The sequence below is a fragment of the Aquarana catesbeiana genome, linkage group LG01 (assembly GCF_042186555.1).
Source record: "Aquarana catesbeiana isolate 2022-GZ linkage group LG01, ASM4218655v1, whole genome shotgun sequence".
Taxonomy (NCBI): domain Eukaryota; kingdom Metazoa; phylum Chordata; class Amphibia; order Anura; family Ranidae; genus Aquarana; species Aquarana catesbeiana.
In genome coordinates this window covers 642471522-642488479 of record NC_133324.1, presented here as the reverse complement: position 1 = coordinate 642488479, position 16958 = coordinate 642471522, and the positions used below count along the sequence as shown (strand labels likewise).

Genomic DNA, 16958 nt, shown 5'->3' with positions numbered 1-16958 from the left:
GCACAAAACCTAAATACACCAATGTCTCACCTAATGGAGTGTTCTGGCCGGGGGGCATTCCCCTGTCAGAACACTATAGCTCAGCAGGGGAGATCACTGTACTAACATCAGATTGTTAGTACAGCGGCTTCGACTTGAGCATTCAGGTTTTTTTGTTCAACCCGCTGGGTTGAATGAAAAAAAAAAAAACTAGTAGTGAATACGGGGCTTTAGGGTACAGGCACATGGGCAGGTAAAGTGTGGGTTTACTCTGGCATTGTTTTCTTTTATAAAATAATAAATTAAAGCCATTAAACAATTATTGATCATTTTTGTGTTCTGTTACTGAAATGGAAACATTTAGCACCAAAAGAAGTTACAAAAATGTTCCAAAGAAAGTCACAGGTATACCACCTGCAATACAACTTACATATCCTAAACCTACTACTTCTTTAAGCTATTTTCTCTTTCAATACATTTTTATTGAAAAGTTTTAAGGAATACAGGGGAAATTTACTAAAACTGGTGCTCTCAGAATCTAAGAAGCCAATCAGCTTCTAAAATCAGCTTGTTCAATTAAGCTTTGGCAATAAAACCTGTAAGTTGATTGGTTCCTATGCAGAGCTGCACTAGGTTTTGCACTCTCCAGTAGGGATGAGCTTCGAGTTCGAGTCGAACTCATGTTCTACTCGAACATTGGCTGTTCGCAAGTTCGCCGAACAGCGAACAATTTGGGGTGTTCGCGGCAAATTCGAATGCCGCGGAACACCCTTTAAAAGTCTATGGGAGAAATCAAAAGTGCTAATTTTAAAGGCTTATATGCAAGTTATTGTCATAAAAAGTGTTTGGGGACCTGGGTCCTGCCCCAGGGGACATGGATCAATGCAAAAAAAAGTTTTAAAAACGGACGTTTTTTCAGGAGCAGTGATTTTATTAATGCTTAAAGTCAAACAATAAAAGTGTAATATCCCTTTAAATTTCGTACCTGGGGGGTGTCTATAGTATGCCTGTAAAGGGGCGCATGTTTCCCGTGTTTAGAACAGTCTGACAGCAAAATGACATTTTGAAGGAAAAAACTCATTTAAAACTACCGCGGCTATTGCATTGCCGACAATACACATAGAAGTTCATTGATAAAAACGGCATGGGAATTCCCCACAGGGCAACCCCGAACCAAAATTAAAAAAAAAAAATGATGTGGGGGTCCCCCTAAATTCCATACAAGGCCCTTCGGGTCTGGTATGGATATTAAGGGGAACCCCAGCCAAAATTTAAAAAAAAAATTGACGTGGGGTTCCCCCTAAATTCCATACCAGACCCTTCAGGTCTGGTATGGATTTTAAGGGGAACCCCGCGCCAAAAAAAAAAAAAAAAAACGGCGTGGGGTCCCCCTAAAAATCCATACCAGACCCTTATCCGAGCACGCAACCTGGCAGGCCGCAGGAAAAGAGGGGGGGACGAGAGTGCGGCCCCCCCCCCCTCCTGAACCGTACCAGGCCACATGCCCTCAACATTGGGAGGGTGCTTTGGGGTAGCCCCCCAAAGCACCTTGTCCCCATGTTGATGAAGACAAGGGCCTCATCCCCACAACCGTGGCCGGTGGTTGTGGGGGTCTGCGGGCGGGGGGCTTATCGGAATCTGGAAGCCCCCTTTACCAAGGGGACCCCCAGATCCCGGCCCCCCCCCTGTGTGAAATGGTAAGGGGTTACTTACCCCTACCATTTCACTAAAAAACTGTCAAAAATGTTAAAAATGACAAGAGACAGTTTTTGACAATTCCTTTATTTAAATGCTTCTTCTTTCTTCCTTCATCTTCTTCTTCTTCTGGTTCTTCTGGCTCTTCTGGTTCTTCCTCCGGCGTTCTCGTCCAGCATCTCCTCCGCGGCGTCTTCTATCTTCTTCTCCTCGGGCCGCTCCGCACCCATGGCATGAGGGGGGAGGCTCCCGCTCTTCTCTTCATCTTCTTCTTCATCTTCATCTTCTTCTTCATCTTCTTCTTCTTCTTCTTCTTCTCTTCTTCATCTCTTCTTCCTTCTTCATTTCTTCTGCGGGCCGCTCCGCATCCATGCATGGAGGGAGGCTCCCGCTGTGTGACGGCGTCTCTTCGTCTGACGGTTCTTAAATAACGGGGGGCGGGGCCATCCGGTGACCCCGCCCCCCCTCTGACGCACGGTGAATTGACGGGACTTCCCTGTGACGTCACGGGGAATGCCACAGGGAAGTCCCGTCATGTCCCGTGCGTCAGAGGGGGGCGGGGTCACCGGGTGGCCCCGCCCCCCGTTATTTAAGAACCGTCAGACGAAGAGACGCCGTCACACAGCGGGAGCCTCCCTCCATGCATGGATGCGGAGCGGCCCGCAGAAGAAATGAAGAAGGAAGAAGAGATGAAGAAGAGAAGAAGAAGAAGAAGAAGAAGATGAAGAAGAAGATGAAGATGAAGAAGAAGATGAAGAGAAGAGCGGGAGCCTCCCCCCTCATGCCATGGGTGCGGAGCGGCCCGAGGAGAAGAAGATAGAAGACGCCGCGGAGGAGATGCTGGACGAGAACGCCGGAGGAAGAACCAGAAGAGCCAGAAGAACCAGAAGAAGAAGAAGATGAAGGAAGAAAGAAGAAGCATTTAAATAAAGGAATTGTCAAAAACTGTCTCTTGTCATTTTTAACATTTTTGACAGTTTTTTAGTGAAATGGTAGGGGTAAGTAACCCCTTACCATTTCACACAGGGGGGGGGCCGGGATCTGGGGGTCCCCTTGGTAAAGGGGGCTTCCAGATTCCGATAAGCCCCCCGCCCGCAGACCCCCACAACCACCGGCCACGGTTGTGAGGATGAGGCCCTTGTCTTCATCAACATGGGGACAAGGTGCTTTGGGGGGCTACCCCAAAGCACCCTCCCAATGTTGAGGGCATGTGGCCTGGTACGGTTCAGGAGGGGGGGGGGGCCGCACTCTCGTCCCCCCCTCTTTTCCTGCGGCCTGCCAGGTTGCGTGCTCGGATAAGGGTCTGGTATGGATCTTTAGGGGGACCCCACGCCGTTTTTTTTTTTTTTTTTTTGGCGCGGGGTTCCCCTTAAAATCCATACCAGACCTGAAGGGTCTGGTATGGAATTTAGGGGGAACCCCACGTCAATTTTTTTTTTAAATTTTGGCTGGGGTTCCCCTTAATATCCATACCAGACCTGAAGGGCCTTGTATGGAATTTAGGGGGACCCCCACATCATTTTTTTTTTTTAATTTTGGTTCGGGGTTGCCCTGTGGGGAATTCCCATGCCGTTTTTATCAATGAACTTCTATGTGTATTGTCGGCAATGCAATAGCCGCGGTAGTTTTAAATGAGTTTTTTCCTTCAAAATGTCATTTTGCTGTCAGACTGTTCTAAACACGGGAAACATGCGCCCCTTTACAGGCATACTATAGACACCCCCCAGGTATGAAATTTAAAGGGATATTACACTTTTATTGTTTGACTTTAAGCATTTTTAAAATCACTGCTCCTGAAAAAACGGCCGTTTTTAAAACTTTTTTTTGCATTGATCCATGTCCCCTGGGGCAGGACCCAGGTCCCCAAACACTTTTATTGACAATAACTTGCATATTAGCCTTTATAATTAGCACTTTTGATTATTCATGTTCGTGTCCCATAGACTTTAACGGTGTTCGCGTGTTCGAACGAATTTTTTTCCTGTTCGCATGTTCTGGTGCGAACCGAACAGGGGGGTGTTCGGCTCATCCCTACTCTCCAGTTTTAGTAATAACCCCCATAGTGTGTAACTGCGATCAGATATACAGATAAAAGTATAATATCAATGACTTGCAAGTCAGTAGCAGTTGTACATCAAGTAGAGAAATTATAGCGAATGACAAAACATTTAGCATGTCAAAGAGCACATTAATCATGCCATAACAGAAGAACAATGTAGATAAAAGGAAATTGAATCTATGGGCCTATACCAGAGAACAAGGCTCTAGCGGATGAGATGCTTATATATTGGGTTCACTATGAAAGAAACAAAGGGTTGCATAAGTAGAAGTCATCCCTGCAGAAGAGCCTAAGTAAATAGGAGAAGGAGAGGAATAAAGGGGGAGGGAGGAGAAAATAAGCAATTTCCTTGTAAAGGATAGAGAACACTGTTACATTATGTAACATTTAAAAGGGTGATGTTTTTCACGAAATGAAAATGTTAAGTAGACCATACTCATGTTTTCCCAGATGAAGACTAACATACATTAATTAATCTGATTCTTGTAGGCATGACCAATTTATTTATGCTGAGCTCCACTCCAAAAAATAAAACAGAAATTTCCCAACAAAGAAACTGTGAAAAAAAAAAATCTCAATTTTAGATTCATGTATTATTAATGTTCTCATCACACCATAAGTCTTGTAAAGACAGAAAAAAAGCCAACACTTTAATGGTATGATTGGTTTTGTTTTCAGTGTACCGAAACTAAGAAAGCAGACTGTGTAGATTTTTTTAACTTTAATATTTTATTAACTTTTAAATTTCCTGCCTTAAGCTTATCCTTGCTGAGATTGACTAGTTTAAAAAAAAAAATATTAAACTAAAAAAATTAGCTTCTATGTGCAATGTAAGTTACATTAGCTTCTACAATAAAAATATTACGGTGTATTACATTTTCCTAGGAAAAAGTATGAAACTGTATGCTATTACTTGACACTCTGACACCCCCCCCCCCCGCCTAATGCATGTGAATCAAACCTAGCAATGAAATACATACTGAGCCTGGATAAAATACATAAAAATGTACATAGGCTAATAGTAATATACAGTATAACTCAGTTCATACTGTACATTCACAACCTATAGGCTCACTATCCTTCTAAAGTGGCACCAGGTCCACCAGGCCTCCAGATGCCTTCTTGCTTCTGTTGCTTCTGTGGTTATTCTGAAGCTACCCTTCCCCTCTTTCTGCCTGGAATTGAGGTAAGAAGAGATGTGGAAAAGCTTGACTTTAGAATTCATGATCAGTATTTATTTTTTTTTAACAGGCTCACCCGGAGCTGCACAGTCATGGAGGCCACGGGAAAAGCAGAAAGGAATGCGAATGCTGTAAAATAAAATCCTTTTTTATTTTTAAAAACACATACAGTGCCTTGCAAAAGTATTCACCCCCTTGGCATTTTTTCGAGTTTTGTTGCCTCACAACCTGGAATTAACATGGATTGTTTCAGGATTTGCATCATTTAATTTACAGAACATGGCCACAACTTTGAAGACTTTTATTTTTTTTTATTGTGAAGCAAACAACAAATAGGACAAAATAACAGAAAAAGTAAATTTGCATCACTATTCACCCCCCTAAAGTCAATACTTTGTAGCGCCACCTTTTGCATCTATCACAGCTCCAAGTCGCTTTGGATAAGTGTCTATGAGCTTGCCATATCTTACCACTGGGATTTTTGCCCATTCCTCCTTGCAAAACTGCTCCAACTCCTTCAAGTTGGATGGTTTGCACTTGTGAACAGCAATCTAAGTCTGAGCACAGATTTTCTATTGGATTGAGGTCTGGGCTTTGACTAGGCCATTCCAGCACATTTACATGTTTCCCCTTAAACCACTCAAGTGTTGCTTTAGCAGTGTGTTTGGGTTCATTGTCCTGCTGGAAGGTGAACCTCCTTCCTAGCCTCAAATCACACACAGAATGATATAGGTTTTGCTCAAGAATATCCCTGTATTCAGCACCATCCATCGTTCCCTCAACTCTGACCAGTTTCCCAGTCCCCGACTGCTGAAAAACATCCCCACAGCATGATGCTGCCACCACCATGTTTCATTGTGGGGATGGTGTTCTTTGGGTGATGTGATATGTTGGGTTTGTGCCAGACATAGCGTTTTCATTGATGGCCAAAAAGTTCAAATTTAGTCTCATCAGACCAGAGCACCTTCCTCCTTACATTTTGGGAGTCTCCCACATGACTTTTCGCAAACTCAAAACATGCCATTTTGTTTTTTGCTGAAAGTATTGGCTTTCTTCTGGCCACTCTGCCATAAAGATCAACTCTATGGAGCGTACGGCTTATTGTCGTCCTATGTACAGATACTCCAGTCTCTGCTGTGGAACTCTGCAGCTCTTCCAGGGTTACATTAGGTCTCTGTGATGCCTCTATGATTAATGCTCTCCTTGCCCGGACCGTGAGTTTTGGTGTGCGGCCATCTCTTGGCAGGTTTGCTATTGTGCCATGTTCTTTCCATTTGGTTATGATAGATTTGATGGTGCTCCTAGGGATCATCAAAGATTTGGATATTTTTTTATAACCTAACCCTGACTTGTACGTCTCAACAACATTGTCCCTTAATTCTTTGGAGAGTTCCTTGGTCTTCATGGCAGTGTTTCGTTAGTGGTGCCTCTTGCTTAGGCGTTGCAGCCACTGGGGCCTTTTAAAAAGGTGTGTATATGTAATGACAGATCATGTGACACTTAGATTGCACACAGGTGGACATCATTTCACCAATTATGTGACTTCTGAAGGTAATTGGTTGCACCAGAGCTTTTTATGGGCTTCATAACAAAGGGGGTGAATACATACGCACATGCCAATTATCAGTTTTTTATTTCTGAAAAATAAATTTATGTATATATTTTTCTAATTTTACTTCACCAACTTGGACTATTGTGTTCTAATCCATCACACATAATTTAGATTAAAAAAACCCCATTGAACTAAAGGCTGTAATGTAACAAAACAGGTAAAAAGCCAAGAGGGTAAATACTTTTGCAAGGCACTGTAGATCATTGGCAAGGACAAAATGCATAGGGGCGGAGGGTGCTGGGAGACAGCATAGGGCAATGTAAGTGTTACTGGATAGTCATGAGTGTGTGGGAGGAAGGAGAGGAGGCGTTAAAGGGACCAGCCTTGAGATATTAAAGGACAGGAGGATGACCCTGGTGGACATGGAGTAGAGGAGTGATGGAAACCCCCAGTTGTTTTCTATGTAAAAGAAAGAGGTTGGGACTTTAAATGAGGCATATATGTAGAGGCTATAAATGGTCAGTATTTTAGAAAGTGTATGTTTATTATACCATGGATGACAAAAACATCTCATAAAAAGGTACATACATATGAAATCAAAAACATCATACATGCTGCAAAACCATATAACACATAGCAAAAGGAATAGCATAGCACATAGCATGATACGGTGTAAAAGGCTAGCCTTAATATCATAGATGAAATATTGTAATGAATTCTTGAATATGATGAAGTAGAAAAGCTTGTACAGCCATCTGTGTAAACATGGTGCATCCAATATAAGCCCGACGTGTTTCGTTGGACAATACCAACTCTTCAGGGGCAGATGCAACAGTACTCTACAAGAAAAGAGAACATAATAACCAAGGATCTAATATACGTCTAACGTACTCTACAAAGAGAGAGAACACAATAACCAAGGATCTGATATACGTCTAAAGTACTCACATATGCTGTATATATGCGTCTCATTTAAAGTCCCAAACCCCCCTCTTTTTAGCCAGTTGTTTTCTATGAGCGCAAGTTGATCCAGAGCTCAAGTGGATCAAATCATTTGGGGAGTGAGAAGTGATGGTGGACACATGGTGACAGACAGTGGAAAAGAGGATTCATTAAATGAGCACTTTATTTTGATTTATAACACTGAAAGTAGACACTAGCTTTTTTTTTATGTTCTATATGAAGCATGGCGCACTTTATAAAACTGCACTTTATGTATATTGATTTACTTTGGGATATATTTATCGTTTGTTAAGGTTTATGGGCGCAAGATATTTACTTATATTATATTAATTTTGAGTAAATATTTGCATAAAGCTATATGAGCACTCATTAATTTTTAGTTGACATGCTGTGTGTATATATATATATATATATATATATATATATATATATATATATATATATATATATACACACAGTATCTCACAAAAGTGAGTACACCCCTTACATTTTTGTAAATATTTTATTATATCTTTTCATGTGACAACACTGTAGAAATTATACTTTGCTACAATGTAAAGTAGTGAGTGTACAGCTTGTATAACAGTGTAAATTTGCTGTCCCCTCAAAATAACTCAACACACCGCCATTAATGTCTAAACCGCTGGCAACAAAAGTGAGTACACCCCTAAGTGAAAATGTCCAAATTGGGCCCAATTAGCCATTTTCCCTCCACGGTGTCTTGTGACTCATTAGTGTTACAAGGTCTCAGGTGTGAATGGGGAGCAGGTGTGTTAAATTTGGTGTTATCACTCTCACTCTCTCATACTGGTAACTGGAAGTTCAACATGGCACCTCATGGCAAAGAACTCTCTGAGGATCTGAAAAAAAGAATTGTTGCTCTACATAAAGATGGCCTAGGCTATAAGAAGATTGCCAAGACCCTGAAACTGAGCTGCAGCATGGTGGCCAAGACCATACAGTGGTTTAACAGGACAGGTTCCACTCAGAACAGGCCTCGTCATGGTCGACCAAAGAAGCTGAGTGCACATGCTCAGCGTCATATCCAGAGGTTGTCTTTGGGAAATAGATGTATGAGTGCTGTATTGCTGCAGAGGTTGAAGGGGTGGGGGGGTGAGCCAGTCAGTGCTCAGACCATATGCCGCACACTGCAAACCAAATTGGTCTGCATGGCTGTCGTCCCAGAAAGGAAGCCTCTTCTAAAGATGATGCACAAGAAAACCCGCAAACAGTTTCCTGAAGACAAGCCTAAACCTAAGCCTAAGGATGGATTACTGGAACCATGTCCTGTGGTCTGATGAAACCAAGATAAACTTATTTGGTTCAGATGGTGTCAAGTGTGTGTGGCGGTAACCAGGTGAGGAGTACAAAGACAAGATTGTCTTGCCTACAGTCAAGCATGGTGGTGGGAGTGTCATGGTCTGGGGGTGCATGAGTGCTGCCAGCACTGGGAAGCTACAGTTCATTGAAGGAACCATGAATGCCAACATGTACTGTGACACACTGAAGCACAACGTGATCCCCTCCCTTCAGAGACTTGGCCGCAGGGCAGTATTCCAACATGATTACGACCCCAAACACACCTCCAAGACGACCACTGTTTTGCTAAAGAAGCTGAGGGTTAAGGTGATAGACTGGCCAAGCATGTCTCCAGACCTAAACCCAATTGAGCATCTGTGGGGCATCCTCAAACGGAAGGTGGAGGAGCGCAAGGTCTCTAACATCTACCAGCTCCGTGATGTTGTCATGGAGGAGTGGAAGAGGATTTCAGTGGCAACCTGTGAAGCTCTGGTGAACTCCATGCCCAAGAGGGTTAAGGCAGTGCTGGAAAATAATGGTGGCCACACAAAATATTGACACTTTGGCCCAATTTGGACATTTTCACTTAGGGGTGTACTCACTTTTGTTGCCAGCGGTTTAGACATTAATGGCTGTGTGTTGAGTTATTTTGAGGGGACAGCAAATTTACACTGTTATACAAGCTGTAGACTCACTACTTTACATTGTAGTAAAGTGTCATTTATTTATAAAAATGTGAGGGGTGTACTCACTTTTGTGAGATACTGTACACACATATATATATATATATATATATATATATATATATATATATATATATATATATATATATATATATATATATGGAATATAGTTTGATCACATTAGTGGTTATTTGGTACAGCAGCTGAGCAGATAGATAATTTGTATATATATAAAAAAGGGCAGGGTCCTTACATATAGCTACAAGTAACGACCTGGAGATGTCTGTTCTATGGCTCTGAGACCCCCTTTTGAAGGTAAGGTAAGTCCACAGGTTTACCTAAAGTAATTAAAAATGTTCATTCCTATATTTAACCAGCTACATTTCTAACCATTGTTAAGAAAGCCACAAAGTTAACATACCTGTGTTTGTATTTCATCTAGATGGAACTGTCTTCCGCCATCTTCGTGACGTCACATTCAGAAGCAGCTTTTTGATGCAGGCAAATGGATGGAGTGCCAGTGGCAGTCCAAGAAGCTGCTAAAGAAGAAAGGAGTGACGTCAGAAGATGTCGGCAAGAAAGGCATTCACAGAATAAAAATAGTTAATTCATAAAACATGACTGACATATGACCAATAATTTCATAATGAATGAATTTACTAACAGAATGGCCAGAAGCCAAAAATGATACATATCAGCTTACCGTAATTGGTTTGTAAATTAAAACTATAATAAAAGCAGAAAGAAGTATGGGTACAAGCAGCATAGAAGAAGGTAATTCATATGATAGCTGAGGTTAGGTTATGAACAGAGCATACAGAATAATATATAATTAGTAACTCACTAAAAACAGCAAGTGATGCATATATATGTATATTTGTCATTAAAATGACAAACTGAGTTAGTACCTATTTCTCCAAGAATCCATTGGCGGTTGAAGCTGTTCAGAAAACATATAGGTGCTTGGGTGGATGACATGAGCAAGTCACTCACTGCTAAATTCATTATGAAGTAGTTTGCGGCTGTTCTTAACTTCTTGTTACTGAAAATGAAATGAGAACTAAGAAAGTTACTTAATGATTTGAAACGTAGACAGCTGAGTTTAATCATATCTCAAGACCCCTTTCTTTAACCCAGTGTGACTTAAAAAACATGCCCCCTGTGAGCCAAGTCCTATATGACAGCTTAAAGTACAACTTCAGGAAATTAGCATTGAAATACCACTCACTCTCTCTGCACTTGCATATTGGCAGTTCACCAAGTTTTAGCAGTGCTAAAACGATGTAATATGTTATTAAATATGCCAGAAATGAAAAGAGACAGTAATTTGTATGAATATATAATGCCATGTTTTTTAATCCAGTATGCTGAGTATATAGAATACACCAAAAATCTCTTCCTCCGTATCTGGGTAAATGTTTAAGCTGAACTCCAAACATGAAGTAAAATGAGTTATGAGTAACTTAAAGAGGAATTAAACTCTGCCCCTCAGATGCTGTTTTTTTTTAAGAAACTGTATAATAAAGTATTACAACACATTCTACAGTATAATAACCCCCATTTGCGTGTTTTTTACTTTTTTGCAACAGTTTTAAAATCCGTGCTTCCTGGTATAAGTCAGCTCCATTTTAAGTGTGGTTTTCCGAGTCTGCATTGTAATATACTTCCGCCCTCTTTTCAATTCCTAGCTGTAATCTCGTGCATGCACCATTCTTCCTTAGCCAAGCCTCGTTCTAGCCCCCGGGATTGCTATGGCAAACGTGTCCCGCCTATCATAGAAGACCTGTTTGACGATTAAGGTCACATGGGTATCAGGCTGTATTCACTGCTGATTAATATGAGCAAAAGTTATGTGGGAGGGTTTACAACCACTTTAACGTCCACCATTGATTAATCTGAAATCACTTTTTGGATCTGTATTGGCAAGCTTTGGGGTATTGGGCATATGCAGCTTACTTTTAGATGCGTTTTGCTTGCATATAACACCAGTTTAAGATGCTTTTTAGATCACTCAAAGTTTATTGACAGGTCCTTCTGTGCAACATTTGCCTACTTCTAGAGCTGAAACAGAATGCTTTAAAATGCTTTTGCATTTCATTTGACCTACAGTATATGAGGGAGATAAATAGTTCTCACATGAACAAAAGCTCACTGGGATGTATGCAACTTTTCTTGTAGGAATGTTACTGAAAGGGGTTCTCTGGCTGGAAAAATTTGGAAAAAACAGGCTGCTACAGAAAGGCGATAATGATTACTCTTTATTGGATACATATGCAAGTAACACACGCTGCATGTGACTTTTGTAGCCATCATCATTTTGATCAGCCTGGAGTTCAGCTTTAACAGCAAACAATGTGAAAAGGTTTTCTCTTCTAGTAAATCACCTATGCTATGTCTAGTGTTAATGACAATGCACATGTAGGGATCTTCTGCCCTCAGACCTGTTAGCTGCTTCCTGTCTCTAAGTCGCTGGCTTTGGAACCCCGGAGAAAGTCTAAGGACAAATGTCCCGTCCATGGGAAACTTTTTGGATTTCACTATGATCAGAAGCAGAGACTATTATGCAAGTATACCTATGGTATAATAGTTTAACTGCAGCTGCCCATAGCTTCTTGAGTGTGTATCTAAAATACCTGTGACAGACTTATGTCTGTGTTGTCTATTGTTATTATCTCATCTGCACAGTGCCAGATAGCTAGGTGTGGTACTGTTTGTATGTAGTGGTCACCTTCCAGTATACTAGTAGGTGAAACTGTTTATTGCAATAGAGTTTATATACAGCTCCTGTTTTTATTTTTTTATCTGAAGATGATTTGTATAGGTACAAACCATAGCCTTTGGCCATTCCTGGGCTAACAAATAGAGATAGCACAAACTGCTAAATAATACAACTTAAAAACATTCCATGCACTATGCTCAGCCGTTCCAATAATTTCAAGGATTAATGGATTACAAGGAGATTCCTGCTCCCTCTCAACCAACGGAGTGATACATCAGGAGAACATTTACTCATAGTTGGATTTATACCCGAACTAATGAAACGTGAGTCACTGCAAAGGAGTAAAACTGTATATATCTTAGGCTAAACCATATTGGGGTGAATAGATTCAGTCCATGGACTCCTGATCATCAGCTGTATAGTCTGAGTCTGTTCACAAGTGCCAGACCTTCTTAAATTTTTTAGGGCAACCCAGATACAAATAGGTAGCTTTGTATAGGGGTACAACCCTATTGATTAGATGCTTCCAGAAGGACAAAGTAGGGGCCGTGGCTGATTTCCACTTGAGCACTATTGCCTTCCTGGCATAAAATAATAGGAGACCCATAGCTCCTGTTATTTTAGTTAACCCTGTACTTTCTGGTCTGCCAACTTTGTTATAAGACCCACTCTTCCACTTGGCGAAGGTTCTGGATCTCTTATTTACCTACAGGTTTGACACAATATCCTGTTTAGGGAGGGCCCTTTCTCATAACCCACGGCTTTTTGAAGTGGAATACCGTTGTTATGGCAGCAGCTAACTGCCATAACCCCGGTATCCTCTTCAACAGTGGTTGGTCCACTTTCAGATAAAAGTGTTCTCAGTCGCTGATTTGCCGCAAGATTAACTTTTATCGGGGCGGGAGAGGGGCCCTCCCGTCACTACGGTGGTCTCTGCTGTCAGTAGCGGCGGGGACGATCGGGTCCTCTCCCCAAGCTGGATGCCGAGTGAGGGAAATATGGCCCCCCGCTCGGCTCCACACCAAGTCAAACGTCACTTACGCCCAATGGTCTTAAAGGGAAAAAACATTTTTTGCAAAAAAAAAGACAATACATTTTTTTTTTATTGCATTTTAGTGTAAATGTTAGATCTGAGGTATTTTTGACCCCAGGTCTCACATTTAGGAGGTCCTGTCATGCTTTTTTTCTTTTACAAGGGGTGTTTACATTCCTTGTAATAGGAATAAAAGTGACCCAGATTTTTTTTAAAAAGGACAATGTAAAAATAAAAAATAACAAGTAAAAAAAATAATAAAAAAAAATTAAAGCGTCTTGCCGAGCTCGTGCGCAGAAGCGAACGCATATGTAAGTCACGCCCGCATATATGAGGGTGTGAGGTATTGCCATGATCGTTAGCGCAAGAGCAATAATTCTAGCACTAGACCTCCTCTGTAACTCAAAACTGGTAACCTGTAGAAATTTTTAAACGTCGCCTATGGAGACTTTTATGGGTCAAAGTTTGTCGCCATTCCACGAGCGGGCACAATTTTGAAGCGTGACATGTTGGGTATCCATTTACCTTATCTTTCACAATATAAAAAAAAAAAAAATGCTAACTTTACTGTTGTCTTATGTTTAAATTCAAAAAGTGTATTTAACCACTTCAATACCAGGCACTTAGACACCTTCCCGCCCAGACCAATTTTCAGCTTTCAGCGCTGTCGCAATTTGAATGACAATTGCGCGGTCATGCTACACTGTACCCAAACAAATTTTTTATCATTTTGTTCCCACAAATAGAGCTTTCTTTTGGTGGTATTTGATCACCTCTGCGGTTTTTATTTTTTGCGCAACAAATAAAAAAAGACCGAAAATTTTGAAAAAAAAACACGTTTTTCTTTGTTTCTGTTAAAACTTTTTGTAAATAAATACATTTTCTTCTTCAATGACGGGCACTGATATGGCTGCACTGACGGGCACTGATACGGCAGCACTGATGGGCACAGATGAGGTGGCACTGATGAGGTGGCACTGACGGGCACTGATGATGGGCACTGATAGTCGGCACTGATGGGCACTGATAGGTGGCACTGATGGGCACTGATAGGTGGCACTGGTATGCGGCACTGATGGGCACTCATAGGTGGCACGGATGGGCACTTATAGGCGGCACTGATGGGCACTCATAGGTGGCATTGATGGGCACTCGTAGGTGGCATGGTTACTTATGGGTGGCACTAATAGTTGGCACAGATGGGCACGGATGGGCACTGATAGATGGGCACTGATGGGCACGGATGGGCACTGACAGGTGGCATGAATGGACACTGATGGGTGGCACTGATGGCATTGCTTATTTGCAGTGATGCCCCTAAGGGTGGCATTGCTGGGCATCACTGCAACATAATTGTGCCAATCAGTGCCCATTTGTGGGCACTGATTGGCACAGATTTGGCACACTGGGCACATGTGGATGGCCATGGGGTACATACCTGGCCATCCACATGTTGCCCCTTCCCTGGTGGTCCTAGTGGCGATCCCTGGTGGTCCAGTGTGGTGATCTGCGGGGGGGGCTGCGCTGATAAACAATCAGCGCAGACCCCCCCTGTCAGGAGAGCCACCGATCAGCTCTCCTCTACTTGCGTCTGTCAGGCGCGAGTGAGGAAGAGCCGATCAACGGCTCTTCCTATTGACAGCGTGATCAGCCGTGATTGGACACGGCTGATCACGTGGTAAAGAGCCTCCGCCGGAGGCTTTTTACCAAGATCAGTGTAGCGGTGTGTCAGACTGACACACCGCTCCACCGATCGCCGCGATGCGCGCCCCCGGGGGCGCGCTGCGGCATGTTATCCTGCTGGACGTCATATGACGTCCAGTCAGGATAACAGAACCACTTCCCGGATGTCAATCCGCTATAGGGCGGGCGGGAAGTGGTTAAAAAAAAAAAAATTGCGCTTGTAAGACCACTGAGCAAATACGGTGTGACATAAAGTATTGCAACGACCGCCATTTTATTCTCTAAGGGTGTCTGAAAAAAAATATATAATATTTGGGGGTTCTAAGTAATTTTCTAGCAAAAAAAAATGATTTTAACTTGGAAACACCAAGTCTGAAAAATAGGCCGGGTTAAAAGAGGGCTACACATGACATACACTAAAAGCCATAGTAGAATTTTATGAACATATGAAAACACAAAACTGCAGGCTTCTTTACTTATTGTAGACCTCTGTGCTGACTCATGGATTATTCATAAACTATAATAGGGGATGCATTATGAAATATAACAGAGACACACCCCTCTAGAAAAATTGTGTGTTTTGTTAAATTTTTTTATTTTTTGCTTATTTAATTAATTTCTTTTCATTCATTTTAGTGAAATGTTGCCTAATTTAGCTACAGTTCATTAAGCAAAGAGAAGCAAGCTGAACAATACAAAAAAACAGATGGATAGGCAGACATTGTAGACAAAGACACCTACCTGAGGTTTTTCTCCAAACTACATTGAAAGAGACATCAATATGCATTAAAATTTACATATTACTATATAACTGTAAGTAAGAGTGTACCTCTTTTTGCTATTAATAAAAAAAATTGCTGTTCCTCAGCAAAAATATACACGACTTGATGACACACAGCCCATGGTCTCTGGATATATCACATAGTTTCTGACAGCCAAACGTTAGTGCCGAGAGTATGTGATTTTCAGTTAGCAGTGAGGTAAGAGGATCAAAAAGCTATTTCCTTTTAAATAGATGATTCTGTATTATACACATGGGCTTGTAATACATTAATGCATATTGATAGGATTGTTTACATTAAGCTGATCGCCTTTACATTACTGTAATGATGTTCTAATGTACCTATAGAATGCATAGAGAACAAGAAGGTTTCCAACCACACCAACTGAGCCAATAATAAGAATGCAGCTTCCAAATGTATGGAGTATGTGTTCAGGAACATCTGGCAGCAAGATCTCCCTCTTGGATGAAAGCTCCAATGCCTGCAATATAAAGATGAAAGAAGAAATAGAATTAGATGTGTAAACACTTAAAGAGGCCTTTTCACCAGAATGAAATTTCATTTTAAACACTTGCCACAGTAGTGCACATTGGGGTTGATTTAATAAAGGCAAAAAGACTGTGCACTTTGGAAAGTGCAGTTGCACATGGCAAGAGCAGTTGCTCCAGAGTTTAGTAAATGAGCAGAGGCTCTGCTGACTTTCATCAACCAATCATGTGCAAGCAAAAATGCTGTTTTTTTTATTTTCCTTGCATGTGATTGGGTATTCTTTGCAAAGTGAAGCTTTACCTCGTTTACTAAGCTCTGGAGCAACTGCACTTGCAGTGTGCAATTGCACTTTCCAAGGTGCAAAGTCTATTGGCCTTTAGTAAATCAACCCCATTGTGTTATCACAGAGTGTTTTCTTCTGAATGACTTTCATTCTTCCAAAGATTTAATATTTCCTAAGGATCTAACTCCTCCAGGAGTGTTCGATTTCACTCTGTGCTGTCCCCAGCTATAGCTCCCCCTCCCTATTCCCAAGTCACTTCTGTTTTTGACAGTGGAAGAGAGAGAGATTTGGCAGGGGTTATGGTAGAGGTTGCAGTAGCTGGGCTATAGCTCCTGTGATACATGCAGCTGCTCAGCCTTTGTTTACTAGGATCAGACATGTTGTTACCAAGATATACATGACAGAGCTCCTTTACTGTGAAATTAACTGTATACGTGGGGAGTTCACAAAGCACAAAAAAGAGAGAGCTCCTGGTATATACAGCTGATGTAATGCAGCATGATAGCTTTGTATGCTTTCCCTCAGTATTTCTGGCTGTCAGTCTATCTGTGCCGATAC

General features: G+C 41.6%; 1 protein-coding gene across 1 annotated transcript in view; it reads right to left on the bottom strand.

Annotated features, from left to right (window-relative positions):
- Nucleotides 1–16958, bottom strand: part of LOC141109805 (melanopsin-B-like) — a 283394-nt gene that overhangs the window by 84519 nt on the left and 181917 nt on the right. Inside the window, exons 2-3 of the mRNA XM_073601074.1 lie at nt 15970–16109; nt 10320–10453 (exon numbers count right to left, since the gene is read on the bottom strand). Of these exons, the coding sequence (XP_073457175.1) occupies nt 10320–10453; nt 15970–16109 (274 nt within the window). The remainder of the gene's footprint in view (nt 1–10319; nt 10454–15969; nt 16110–16958) is intronic.